General features: G+C 48.0%; 1 protein-coding gene across 1 annotated transcript in view; it reads right to left on the minus strand.

The window, feature by feature from the left end:
- Positions 1-614: 614 nt before the first annotated feature.
- KCNH5 (potassium voltage-gated channel subfamily H member 5) overlaps positions 615-14,615 on the minus strand; it is a 233,438-nt gene continuing 219,437 nt past the window's right edge. The window contains exon 11 of the mRNA XM_064156043.1: positions 615-2,107. Within this exon, the coding sequence (XP_064012113.1) occupies positions 1,160-2,107 (948 nt within the window). The 3' untranslated portion in view covers positions 615-1,159. The remainder of the gene's footprint in view (positions 2,108-14,615) is intronic.

Genomic DNA, 14,615 nt, shown 5'->3' on the forward strand with positions numbered 1-14,615 from the left:
TGCCGCAGGCTAAAGGGAATTACACCCTGACCTGCTATCTTCTCTCTTTCTCAAAGGCAGTTGCAGACTGATAAGCATTCTCAGAAGTGAGAATGCAGGAGGAACTCACTGCAGCCTTTTAAATTCATGTTTTCAAACCTGCTCACATGGCTCTGAAGGAGCTGAACTACGATTGTTCTCTCCCTTGCTTAGACCTCATGCAAAGTCATTCTGCCTGGGGCAGTGAGGAGGGACGGTGAGAGAGCAACCTCAACCCTGCAAAAACAGGACATCCTAATGAAGACACTGACAGAACCGGACACCATCGCCGAGTGCTGCAAAGAGAATCTGCATAATGTTACTTTAACAGATTAGTAAAAATGCCATCAGTAAAAGGAGGCTTTCAAGAAATAAGTTAGCCCCAAACACTCAGGGAGTGCAGCTGAGAAAGTTTCTGTTAGCTTCATTTTGTTACATAAATCACCGTTATTATTTCTTACTTAGGATGTTAAAAGAGCAGGAGGATACTTGAACTAAAAGACTGTGCATGCACAATACCCACACAAATAAACCCCAGCGATCCACCCCAGCACCAGACGTGGTGCCCTTCCCTGGCCACAGAGCAGCGCCCACCCTTTAGGAAGAGTGAGGGAATTTATCACCAAATACAGAGCATATTGTAACAAAATGATACCAGGAAACGATACTAATTGGAGTCTGAACATGTCCTCCACATCGTATTAATCTACTGTTTAACTCGGCACAAAAGACAGCGAGGAAATAAAAGCTCAATTTGCCCAGCCTGAGATCAAAACTGTCATGGCAATATTGGCAGGTTAGACCCTGATTCTTTAAATAGTACATTGCCTTTGTTAAACAAAAGTCATTCTTTTATTACATAATAGAGCTTATAAATAACTGGAAAGTGTGCATGCAGTCAACTGCATATTATACAAGCAATATCTATGTTAATAATTGTTTTCTTTGGCAGGCCAGAATCCAGCTGGACATGCAATATTTACATATCAAAATCCTTGGTGTGTTCAAGTCATATCGGATGCAAGTGAAAATATATATGTCTATATATTTACCGTATACACACACACACATATATATATGTATAAAGGTATATATACACCTCTGCATATATACTGTATACATATATACACATAGGTATATGCTAAAAGTGGATTTCATCTTTTTCTGATTCGGGTGATGCAGGCCTCGAAACGCTAAAAATATCCTGGCAGGGTATCTGGGGGGGGTGCTGGGGTGATAAATGAGGCTCAGGGGAAGCGGTCTGGGGCACGTTCTTTTCAGACAACAGCTTTAAAATCTCTGCCACCTGTTTCTCAAGGGCAGCCATCCTGCTGCTTAGCAGCTGGATATCTTCTTTGAGTTCGTGCTTGACTTCCTGCAGCGTAGTTTGTAAGGCCTGCTCGGGAATGGGGTAGAAAGGATGCCTAGCATCAGCCTGAATGGGGCTGTGCTCCAGCGGGCTGCGAGCCTCACCAGCTTTATCCAAGCGAAGGTCACTTTTTGTTATTCCACTGTCACAAGAGTCTGTTTTCCGCAGCGGGTTCTTATTTACACCGTTCTCCGAGCCGTTGCTTTTGGGGTCATCGGAGAGCAACCCCATGGACTCGGCCTTTGTCACGTTGTTCCAGTCCTCTTTCTTCTCCTCGTGGGTGCCCATCGTGTTCTTCAGTCGAAGCCACCCCTTCCCGTTCCCGTTCTTCATCCTCATGGGGCTGTTTACTTTCAGACACTTCTGGTCTCCGTTTCCATTTGGCTTGAGCTCCATCGCGTCCCTGTTGTTCTGCTTCACGGCCTCGCTGGTTTTCATGTAAGCCAAGGATGTCTGGATGGGGGTGATCTGAGACACAGTGACCACACTGGTGCCTGTGATGGAGGCTCCATTCTGCACGCTCCTGTTTTCCACCTGAAGTTGGTTCCTTTCTGGGTCAACGTGGGTTGAGCCTTGATTACGCATCTCCTTTTGCTGTTTGAACTTCTGGAAGAGCTTCCGCACGGGGTGGTCCACAGGGATGCTCAATGTCACCTCGTTCTTCTGGCGCAGGCGCTCCTCTTCCTCCTTCTTGACGTCGCTGATTTTCCGGAAGATGATCTATGGGTGACAAATCCACAACAGAATCAGCACCCAAAGGCATCACATGTGGCAAATATTGCTGGGATATGGGCAAACAGCAGTGAGAGGACAGCCAATTCTCCTTCCTTTCTATCTCAATATCTCATACTGAACTCAAATGGAGCTGCCCAAGACTCAGCAGTAATGTGCATATACACAAAAGCACACACACACTTTCTTAAAAGTATAGGTTTAAAGTGGGTTTCACTTTTATTGTTGATGAAGATCAAGCCTTGAGGAAATAAAAATATCTCAACACCAAGAGAAGGAAACAAACTTCATACAGAGAAGAAAGTAAGCAAGCAAGCATACCTCAAATACTGTGGTATCTACTTACCCATTACTCACGCAGCTGAAATAAAAATATCCCAACAGCAAGGGAAGGAAACAAACTTCATACAGAGAAGAAAGCAAGTAGCAGACCCCAAATACTGTGGTCTCTACTTACCCATTACTGACACCTGCTCTGTCACTATCTTTAGTACAGATCAAAAGGAAACAGCAAGTCAGTGGAGACTTACATGAAGCTGTAACTTTAACTCAAAGTACTACCCTTCCAGAGACTGGAAACTCCAGATGTGCTCAAAACCTTTTAGCTTTGCTTATTGCTAGTTTTGTAGGAGCAGCTAGAGAGTGCAATTAGGTTACCTGTGTGCCATGTTGTGTGGCTTCACACAGCAACATAAGTGTCTTCTGGAGAGTTCACACACCCATTATGTACTGAAAGCACCATGGAGAAGCATTGTAACATGGGGTGTGATGATAAAGCTCAGCAATATCCACCGTACCATTTAATGCTACAATCATTTCACCCTGCAGCATCACTCAGGCCTCTGTAGAAAAAGGAATCTGAGTCTCAAGCTAGGGGAGGATGTGGAGAGTAAAAAAAAAAATCTTTTGTTGATTTTATGCACGTTACTTGCACAAAATCCTTTTTCCCCTTTGGGTTCATTTGGTGTTCTTGAACGTGGGATCAAGGCTGGACAGGGAAACCGTCTTGCTGGATGATGATACTGAAGTGAAAAGCAGCACATGGCTAAATACAAATATCACAGAATCATAGAATCAACCAGGTTAGAAGAGACCTCCAACATCATCCAGTTCAACCTAGCACCCACCCTAGACAATTAACTAGACCATGGCACTAAGTGCCTCAGCCAGGCTTTGCTTCAACACCTCCAGGGATGGTGATTCCACCACCTCCCTGGGCAGCCCATTCCAATGCCAATCACTCTCTCTGAAATGAACTTCCTCCTAACATCCAGTCTAGACCCCCCTTGCAAAACTTGAGACTCTGTCCCCTTGTTCTCTTGGTTGCCTGGCAGAAGAGACCAAACCCCACCTGGCTACAGCCTCCCTTCAGGTAGTCACAGACAACAATGAGGTCACCTCTGAGCCTCCTCCATGCTAAACGCCCCCAGCTCCCTCAGCCTCTCCTCACAGGGCTGTGTTCCAGGCCCCTCACCAGCTTTGTCACCCTTCTCTGGACATGTTCCAGTATCTCAACATCTGTCTTGAGTTGAGGAGCTCAGAACTGGACACAGCACTCAAAGTCTGGTCTGACCAGTGCTGAGCACAGGAGCAGAATAACCTCCCTTGTCCTGTTGGCCACACTGCTCCTGATCCAGGCCAGGATGTCATCGGCTTTCCTGGGCACACTGCTGCTTCATCCTCAGCTACTATCTGCCAGTATCCCCAGTACTCCTGCATATGGACTATGCAGGGATTGTGTTGGCAAGAGAAGTAAAATAAAGCTCCTGGAACAGAAAAACAAAACTCTGTGGCAGCCAAATGTAGGTTTTGAAGTATCCATTTGATATTTCAGTATCTATTTACTTTTTACAAAAGGGCTTCTTACACCTGTCCATAATTGCAAAGAAATGCTTGTTTTCAATTCTCACATCTTCAGAAGTCATCAGAGGAGCACCACGCTGGCTACAGCTCCTTCCCTGCATGAATCTGGAATGAGCTGGACTTCAAAGCTTCATTAGAGAGCTTTTAAACATAGTAAATATAACCTTGTGTGCTGCTGATAGATGCAGCTGCTTATAATTGGGGAAGTTAACATGCTTATTAGAAGCCCAGTTCAAAAAAAACACGGATAGATACTTTCATCTGACTCCTCTGACCTAGATGCAGTAACACATATGCTCATTCAGAAGCTCTTTTCATTAGCATCTGCCCTCATGGAGCAGCTCTCTTGATCATCAGAGAAGCATTGGAAATGGCAAATAAATGCAGGAAAAGTTGCCCTTGAGTGAGCAGTGAGTGGCTGGAGAGCAGCCCTGAGGAGAGGGACTTTGGGGTGCTGGTGGACAAGAAGCTCAACATGAGCCAGGAGTGTGCACTTGCAGCCCAGAAAGCCAACCAGAGGCTGGGCTACATCAGGAGAAGTGTGGCCAGCAGGTCGAGGGAGGTAATTCTCCCACTCTACTCTGCTCTGCTGAGTCCCTACCTGGAGTACTGTGTCTAGTTCTGGAGCCCACTTTACAAGAGGGATGTGGAGATGCTGGAGCATGTCTAGAGAAGGGCCACAGGGATGCTCAGAGGGCTGGAGCACCTCTCTTATGAGGACAGACTGAAAGAGTTGGGACTGTTCAGTCTGGAGAAGAGGAGGTTCCCAGATGACCTTCTTGCAGTCTTCCAGTGTCTGAAGGGGGCCTACAAAATAGCCAGGGAGGGACTTTACAGGATATCAGGGAGTGACAGGACTAGTGGGAATGGAGAAAAGCTGGAGGTGGGGAGATTGAGACTGGTCATGAGGAGGAAGTTGTTGAGCATGAGAGTGGTGAGAGGCTGGAATGGGTTGCCCAGGGAGGTGGTTGAGGCCCCATGCCTGGAGGTGTTTAAGGCCAGGATGGATGAGGCTGTGGCCAGCCTGATGTAGGGCAGTGTGTCCCTGGCCATGGCAGAGGGTTTGGAACTAGATGATCCTTGTGGTCCCTTCCAACCCTGACTGATTCTATGATTCTAGTTGCATTTAATGGAATCACATTCTCTAAACAAAGATTTGGGAGGTGGGTTGTGTTGTTTTCTTTCTGCCTTTTTGTTCCCTGGAGAGCAACACAGCATCTGGCAAATGGCAGAATGATGGAGGCAGTCAGTAGCAAGGATGTGTCCCCAAGCCACGTCTCTGAGAAGATGGCTGATTCCGCCACTGGTAAACCTGTCCAGTTGTGCACCTCTGTGACAGGCCAGGCCAGAGTGGCTGAGTCTCTGAAAACATCTGGGGTGGAGAAAACTTCCTCTACCCAATGTTTTTCTACTCTCTAGCCATATCCCTGTTTCACAGCTTCAGCATCCTCCTCTCTACTCACCAGCTTGCACCTGGTTGTTGGCAGCAGACAGGGAGGCTGCAAGGTAGGCAACTGCCTGCAGCCTGGCAAGGGTCTACAGCACTCCTATGTCCAGGGCACCACTCATTGTATGACTGGTAGAGGCAGAAAGTAACTTTGATAACGTCTATGTTGCTAGCAGTTTATAAAGACCAGAGCAACCACACAGACCACAGCCCCATTTTCTCATTCCTCTCCAAATACATTACAATTAAAAGTACCCTCACCTCCTTTTTTTAATCCAGTCTGCTGCTGTTCTTGCATTTCTCCCTTTTCTCCTCTCAGTTCAAAACTTCTCTAACCAGATGTTGTCTACCAAAACAGAATAAAATTAAATACTCATGACTGTTGCTTCCTTCTACAAAGGAAAAGAGCAAGGCTTCCCTAATTCCACATCACCTGTAGCTCAGACTCCTGAAGTGGGAGAGAAAAGAGCAAGGCTTCCCTAATTCCACATCACCTGCAGCTCAGACTCCTGAAGTGGGAGAGAAAAGACCAAGGCTTCCCTAATTCCACATCACCTGTAGCTCAGACTCCTGAAGTGGGAGAGAAAAGAGCAAGGCTTCCCTAATTCCACATCACCTGCAGCTCAGACTCCTGAAGTGGGAGAGAAAAGAGCAAGGCTTCCCTAATTCCACATCACCTGCAGCTCAGACTCCTGAAGTGGGAGAGAAAAGAGCAAGGCTTCCCTAATTCCACATCACCTGTAGCTCAGACTCCTGAAGTGGGAGAGAAAAGAGCAAGGCTTCCCTAATTCCGTATCACCTGCAGCTCAGACTCCTGAAGTGGGAGAGAAAAGAGCAAGGCTTCCCTAATTCCACATCACCTGTAGCTCAGACTCCTGAAGTGGGAGAGAAAAGAGCAAGGCTTCCCTAATTCCACATCACCTGCAGCTCAGACTCCTGAAGTGGGAGAGAAAAGAGCAAGGCTTCCCTAATTCCACATCACCTGCAGCTCAGACTCCTGAAGTGGGAGAGAAAAGAGCAAGGCTTCCCTAATTCCACATCACCTGCAGCTCAGACTCCTGAAGTGGGAGAGAAAAGAGCAAGGCTTCCCTAATTCCACATCACCTGCAGCTCAGACTCCTGAAGTGGGAGAGAAAAGAGCAAGGCTTCCCTAATTCCACATCACCTGCAGCTCAGACTCCTGAAGTGGGCCCTTCTGAAAGCCAAGAAATCACCATTTTTTTTTACCCCAGATCCACATGCCCAGATGATTTGCTAAGGCCAGTGGCACAGGGCTGGCCTGAATCCAACTGTTGCCATGCCACAGCATAAGGCCAATGCTTCAGGGAAAGCTGAATTGTGTTCCTCCTACATGGATGGGCAGCCAACACCACCAGATTTGTAGGGCAAATCTCCAGCTGAGTGAGACCAAGGATCCAGTAACCATTCACAGCTGTGGGCCTTCTTCCCAGTTCTAGCACACTTCTAAAGCCCTGCATTTACCTCCCTAGGAGCAGGTATCCTGTAGGATACAACAAGAGCCTGGCTGAGCTCTTCAATAAATCCTTTCCTCTTTCTCTGGGACAGAAATTGCTCCTCTGAAGAAGTAAGCCTGCTGTACTCTGAATTAGCACAGAAAACACTCAAGGACTCAGAAGTTCAGGGGTTAGTTTGGGCTGAAGTATTTAGGACTGATCTACCTTAGTGGAGCCACATTTCCAAGGGAGTGAAGGAGAGCTGATGCACAGCCCTGTGCTTAACTTCACCTTGGCTTTCTTGCATAACCTGGAAGTGTTCATATCTGTTTGCTATTTTCTTTATCACTCTGAAATGCATAACCAAGCAGATCCTCATATCCCAGCTCACACTGTGAGATTATGGCACCTTGGGGATGGGACTCTTAGTCCTGATTCACCCACTGAACTACTCTGCCATCACAAGAAAACAATTTCACCTCTGTGTCACCACTACGCAGACTGTTCCCTCTTCAGTCCACCTTCAACCAAGGGAGCACTACACCTAGCACAGGGAACTAGTCTTGGTCACAACCACCTGATGTCATTAGATACATACCAGTAAAAGAAAAGTATCAGAGAATCAGAGAATGGTCGAGGTTGAAAGGGACCTCTAGAGATCATCTATGCCAATCCCTTTGCTAAAACAGGTTCACCTAGATTATAGAATCAACCAGGATGGAAGAGACCTCCAAGATCATCTTATCCAGACAAGGAACTGGAGTAGAAAACAAGATGTGAATTCTAGCAGTTTAAGAGATGCTTTTCACTACCAACTGTTTCCATATTAGGAATTTTTGTGTGTGTGGTTGGATAAAATCCACTTCCACACTTAACCAAAAATGGAATAGGATTAAATGTGTTTACATGAGGATTTAATTCTATTAATGTCTAATAAATGCTATTTTTCTCTATAAAGAAGAACAGGAGAAAAACCTTAAGCAATCTAGCATTCTCCAGCAAATTGTGAGAGGCTTATTTTGAAATCTGAAATTGGATGAGCTATTTCAGTTGTGCTTGATTCTTTTCAGAGAGGTTACACACAGGCCTCTCCAAGCAGATGTCCCAGGAACAGAAACAAGCCCTAGAAGAGTTAATCAGAAGAAAACTGAATTAACTGTGTGTATAGTAGAATCATTGAATCAACCAGGTTGGGAGAGACCTCCAAGATCATCCAGTCCAACCTAGCACCCAGCCCCATCCAGTGAACCAGACCACAGCACCAAGAGCCTCATGCAGTCTTTTCTTGAACACCTCCAGGGATGGTGCCTCCACCACCTCCCTGGGCAGCCCATTCCAATGCCAATCACTCTCTCTGCCAACAGCTTCCTCCTAACATCCAGCCTATACCTACCCCTGGCACAACTTGAGACTGTGTCCCCTTGTTCTATTGCTGGTTGCCTGGGAGAAGAGGCCACCACCCACCTGGCTACAATGTCCCTTCAGGTAGTTGTAGACAGTAATAGTGTATCTTGAGGAGTAAAGAGCCATAGCCCTGTGTCTCATGGCAAGTGCTAAATTCATCAGTGTGTCAGAGGACTTCATTTCCTCTACAGATGGGTTTGTGAAAGATTACCCCATGCAAAACAAATCCAGTGTCTCATGAGACAGTATTTCCTTTGAATGTATTTACTTGGGGAAGGAAGGGGAGTGGAGGTGACATTAACTAATGAGTTGGCAAAAGGTTAAGTAGAAGTTAACTGATGGCCAGCCATCACAAGGCCTGTTGGTCACTGCAGCCTTCTATCCAGGTTCTGTAGCCAGGTGGGGGTTGGTCTCTTCTGCCAGGCAACTGGCAACAGACCAAGGGGACACAGTCTCAAGGTATGCCAGGGGAAGTACAGGCTGGATGTTAGGAGGAAGTTCTTCACAGAGAGAGTGATTGGCATTGGAATGGGCTGCCCAGGGAGGTGGTGGAGTAGCCGCCCTTGGAGGTGTTGAAGAAAAACCTGGATGAGGCACTTAGTGCCATGGTCTAGTTGATTGGATAGGGCTGGGTGCTAGGTTGGACTGGATGATCTTGGAGGTCTCTTCCAGTCTGGTTGATTCTATGACCCTATGTTTCTGAAACAGAAGATCTGTCTTCCACAGCCACCTTGGCCTGAAACAGTTCAAGGTCTTCATGCAAACTTAAACTGAAGCTAGCAAATGGATTTTAAAGTTTTTTGACAAGATAGCCAATATCAGACAGATATTGAGATCACAGACCTCATTTTCTTTGAAACTATGCTAATGAACCCAAACAAATAGAATTGAAAACAATAAGGAATGCTTCATTTCATAGCATCAACCAGGTTGGAAGAGACCTCCAAGATCATCCAGGCCAACCTAGCACCCAGCCCTAGCCAAGCAACTAGACCATGGCACTAAGTGCCTCAGACAGTCCTTTCTTGAACACCTCCAGGGATGGCGACTCCACCACCTCCTTGGGCAGCCCATTCCAATGCCAATCACTCTCTCTGGCAACAACTTCCTCCTAACATCCAGCCTAGACCTCCCCCACCACAACTTGAGACTGTGTCCCCTTGTTCTGTTGCTGGTTGTCTGGGAGAAGAGACCAACCCCACCTGGCTACAGCCTCCCTTCAGGGAGTTGTAGACAGCAATGAGGTCATCCCTGAGCCTCCTCTTCTCCAGGCTAAACACCCTCAGCTCCCTCAGCCTCTCCTCACAGGGCTGTGCTCCAATCCCCTCACCAGCTTTGTCGCCCTTCTCTGGAAACATTCCATCACCTCAACATCTCTCTTGAATTGAGGAGCCCAGAACTGGACACAGGACCCAAGATGTGGCCTGACCAGTGCTGAGTACAGGGGGACAATAACTTCCCTTGTCCTACTGGCCACACTTACTGATTTGTACCAAAGTTGCCATCACAAAATAAACTTTTGTGAAGATGCTTTAAAAAGTCACTGTTAATTTTCACTCCTCAGATTGCAACCTATAAAAGTAATTTCCATTCTTCTCATGCTAATGAGGGAGGCAAATCTGTGTCAGATCCAGGACTGAGATGCTGGATAGCCTAGTGTGTGCAGTGCTCAGACGAGTGTGCTATTTGCCTGCTTTTAAGAACAAACTTCAAAATCCACCCAATTTCCAGAATAGAGTTCACTTACAAAGCTTGTGCCTGCATCTGAACTCATCCTCCAGGAGCCTTGTACAGTGGAGGGAGAGAAAAAGGGACTAGGAGGGTATGAGTCATTTCACCTGCAGCTAGATGTTAAAACAGGTCAGAGAAGCTGTACCCTGAAATGCCTGTTTGTCTCTTGTGTCTATACCAGGAGCTTTCTGTATGTCACTTAGATGCAGACATCCTCTGCATGATGGTGGGTAAGAAGTATCCAAACCCCTGCCTCCAGCAGTGCAAATGTCAGGGTTTGGTGCAGATCATGTAAAAAGCCCTCCTGTAGAGCTTTCTCTGTGTATGCCTATTATATCCTTCATTTGATGCTATTTTTACTCCCCACAGCATGTTGGCTTCTAGCCAGTTCTTGGCTGGGATGCATTCCCCACCCAGCCTCTGAGTCTAGCCAGTCCTTCCAGATAAACACTATCATTCCAAAAGCTGCAGAGGGAGGATGAGGGACAACTGCACAGACCATGCCAAATTGATGGGCCCACATGAGAACTTGTGAAAAACCCTAGACTTTATGTTTGGCTGTAGCTGTGAGATGAACCACTAGGAGGGAAGGCAAAATCCCCTTGTTCTTACCCTGCTCCCCAGGAAAGACCTCCAATGGTTGGTGGGGAACTGAGCTGACCCTTCCTGCACCTGCTAGAAAATTATCCCTCCTGAGATGGCAATGACTACTCCCATACAAACACCCATTTGCACTGTGAATCTCATCCCACTCCCAGATGTTGTAAGACATATCCTGGTCTGCTCTCCCCCATGTCAGCACTATGAGCTGCTAAGGTCTGTTATCACCAGCAAACTCTTCTCAGGTCATAGGCTGGGGACTGAGTGGCTGGAGAGCAGCCAGGAGGAAAGGGACCTGGGGGTACTGATAGATAGTAGCTGAAGATGAGCCAGCAGTGTGCCCAGGTGGCCAAGAGAGCCAATGGCATCCTGGCCTGCATCAGGAACAGTGTGGCCAGTAGGACAAGGGAGATTATTCTTCCCCTGTACTCAGCACTGGTCAGGCCACACCTTGAGTGCTGTGTCCAGTTCTGGGCCCCTCAATTCAAGAAAGATGTTGAGGTGCTGGAACATGTCCAGAGAAGGGCAACAAAGCTGGTGAGGGGCCTGGAGCACAAATCCTATGAGGAGAGGTTGAGGGAGCTAGGCCTGTTTAGCCTGGAGAAGAGGAGGCTCAGGGGTGATCTTATTACTGTCTACAACTACCTGAAGGGGCATTGTAGCCAGGTGGGGGGTGGCCTCTTCTCCCAGGTAACCAGCAACAGAACAAGGGGACACAGTCTCAAGTTGTGCCAGGGTAGGTGTAGGCTGGATGTTAGGAGGAAGTTCTTCACAGAGAGAGTGATTGGCATTGGAATGGGCTGCCCAGGGAGGTGGTGGAGTCACTGTCCCTGGGGGTCTTCAAGCAAAGCCTGGCTGAGGCACTTAGTGCCATGGTCTAGTTGACTGGATAGGGCTGGGTGCTAGGCTGGACTGGATGATCTTGGAGGTCTCTTCCAACCTGGTTGATTCTATGATTCTATGATTCTTGATGTGCTCAAGTGAGTCTAGAATGCTTCATCCCTCAGTATTTGAAGAATAGCCCTCTCTAGGAGCCTTCTGTTGTCAAAACAGAGCAGATCACAGGATATTAGGGGTTGAAAAGGACCCAAGGAGATCACTGAGTCCAGCACCCCTGCCAGAGCAGGACCACACAATCTAGCACAGATCACAGAGGAATGCATTCAGACAGGCTTTGAAAGTCTCCAGGGAAGGAGAGGAAGTCTCCAAGGAAGGAGGGTCCCGTATCTGGGACTCTCTTTTTCTGATATTGTCATGGCAAGGGCAGTCAAGTTCAGTCTCTCATGTGTAACATTTGGTAAACAAGCTTGCTCCAAAATGCAAGTTCTTTTCAATCCCAGACAGGTTACAGAGGAAACAATTTGCTATTAAGACCTGCATGTTAAAATGCTTTAAATCTTTATTTTAGATATTAAAGATACTTTAATTAATTTTTAATATGTTCATGGATCTCCTTTTAGTACACATGCACTGTGGAGGGGACTCTCTGTCCAGATTGACTTATTCCCCATCTTGAAAACTAGTATCATTGCAAGCTCACTGCCCCTCCAAAACAGAGAGGACAGTGGCAGCACTGCTCACAAGATGCAGTTTCAGCTCTCAAACCCAAGGGGAGTTTGTAATGCCTCCTTCCAGGTTAGGACACGGCAAGGAGGCAAGGGTAGACAGCTAGGATGGGAAGACGAAGCTAGCAAATGCAACAAACACCAGTTAAGTGCCAGCAGAGAGCACTGCCTCTGACCCAGCTTCCATTAACAGCTTTTTGGCGCAACTTATGCATGAGAGTAGCCTCCAGCCATGGTGTCCTGCACAGGCAGGAGCCTCAGCAACTGAGATGTACAGTCAAAAACCTCTGCTGATGTAGTGGAGGGCCACAGAGGCCCAAATAGGCTTACCTATGCCTTGCCTGGACATGTTTTCCTGCCCAAACCAGAGGTAAACACATCAAATGGACAAAGGGGCACCATAGGCCTGGTGCCACAAAGTCTGGCCCGCCCAGGGCCCAGGTTGTAGAACACAGCTGCATAAGCCCACGCGCTTAGCGCATGGCCCCCCGGGTGTAGGGCCTATGCTCTTCCCATGTTTGGGGGTACCAGACTTATGGACCCTTCCTAATCTGGTGTGTTTTGGCTGACTGCCAGAAGCCTATTGGACAATATCGTGGCCAAAGGACCATCAGTCTCAGCCCACACCCGACAAATAGGGCAATCCAGGTAAACAAGGTGCACTTGCCACTCTCTCTGCTCACCTCTCCCTGCCTGCTGGCCTGGGGCCACTACCTTGTTCACTTTAAGCGATCCTTTGTTCCACAGCACTCTGCAAGGATCCAGCAGATGATGGAACAAGACGTTCCTGGCCGGCTGTCGCTCCAGCTCGCCACATCAGCCCAATCGCGTCCGTGGAACCTTCTCAGACAGTGCACCCCAAATCGAATGGAACTATCAGCTCCACGTGAAATCACACAGTATCACAGTATCATCAGGGTTGGAAGAGACCTCACAGATCATCAAGTCCAACCCTTTACCACAGAGCTCAAGGCTACACCATGGCACCAAGTGCCACGTCCAATCCTGCCTTGAACAGCTCCAGGGACGGCGACTCCACCACCTCCCCAGGCAGCCCATTCCAGTGTCCAATGACTCTCTCAGTGAAGAACTTTCTCCTCACCTCCAGCCTAAATCTCCCCTGGTGCAGCCTGAGGCTGTGTCCTCTCGTTCTGGTGCTGGCCACCTGAGAGAAGAGAGCAACCTCCTCCTGGCCACAACCACCCCTCAGGTAGTTGTAGACAGCAATAAGGTCACCCCTGAGCCTTCTCTTCTCCAGGCTAACCAATCCCAGCTCCCTCAGCCTCTCCTCATAGGGCTGTGCTTAAGGCCTCTCCCCAGCCTCGTCGCCCTTCTCTGGACACGCTCAAGCATCTCAATGTCCCTTCTGAACTGGGGGGCCCAGAACTGAACACAGTACTCAAGGTGTGGTCTAACCAGTGCAGAGTACAGGGGCAGAATGACTTCCCTGCATCAACCACATGGCTTTTGCCATACACATATCTTGGGGACCACAGATACTGAGACTTCCAACTAGTGAGTATTCGAGCTCTCTTCATTCGAGTTGCTAAGGAATTTTATTACCTTCACCAGCAGCACTTCATGCTGCAAGACTCTCTGACCAGAGCATCTCTAAAACCTCTACCAAGTTGCTCAGTTCAGCTGCAAATAGACACGCTGTAAAATAGTTTCACCGACCGTGTACAAAGGATTTGTGTGGGTTAGCTGTACAGAAGTTTGGGGGAAATGCATCAGGAATGGTGTGGTCAGCAGAAGCAGGGAGGTCATTCTGCCCCTGTACTCAGCACTGGTTAGACCACACCTTGAGTACTGTGTTCAGTTCTGGGCCCCCCAGTTTAAAAGGGACGCTGAGATGCTTGAGCGTGTCCTGAGAAGGGCGACGAGGCTGGGGAGAGGCCTTGAGCACAGCCCTACGAGGAGAGGCTGAGGGAGCTGGGATTGGTTAGCCTGGAGAAGAGAAGGCTCAGGGGTGACCTTATTGCTGTCTACAACTAACTGAGGGGTGGTTGTGGCCAGGAGGAGGTTGCTCTCTTCTCTCAGATGGCCAGCGCCAGAACAAGAGGACACAGCCTCAGGCTGTGCCAGGGGAGATTTAGGCTGGAGGTGAGGAGAAAGTTCTTCACTGAGAGAGTCATTGGACACTGGAATGGGCTGCCCGGGGAGGTGGTGGAGTCGCCGTCTCTGGGGCTGTTCAAGGCAAGGTTGGACGTGGCACTTGGTGCCATGGTCTAGCCTTGAGCTGTGTGGTAAAGGGTTGGACTTGATGATCTGTGAGGTCTCTTCCAACCCTGATGGTACTGTGATACTGTGAAATTATTCAATAACCTTCAACTCGGCCTCATCTCTCGCCCCAAATGCAGACTCAAACCCCTCTGTAACAGCCGAATATGGCAGAGACAAGAAACCTGGCAGAAATGGAAAGGAGCTGAAGC

This window comes from Pogoniulus pusillus, chromosome 1 (genome assembly GCF_015220805.1).
Source record: "Pogoniulus pusillus isolate bPogPus1 chromosome 1, bPogPus1.pri, whole genome shotgun sequence".
In the NCBI taxonomy this organism is placed as follows: Eukaryota; Metazoa; Chordata; class Aves; order Piciformes; family Lybiidae; genus Pogoniulus; species Pogoniulus pusillus.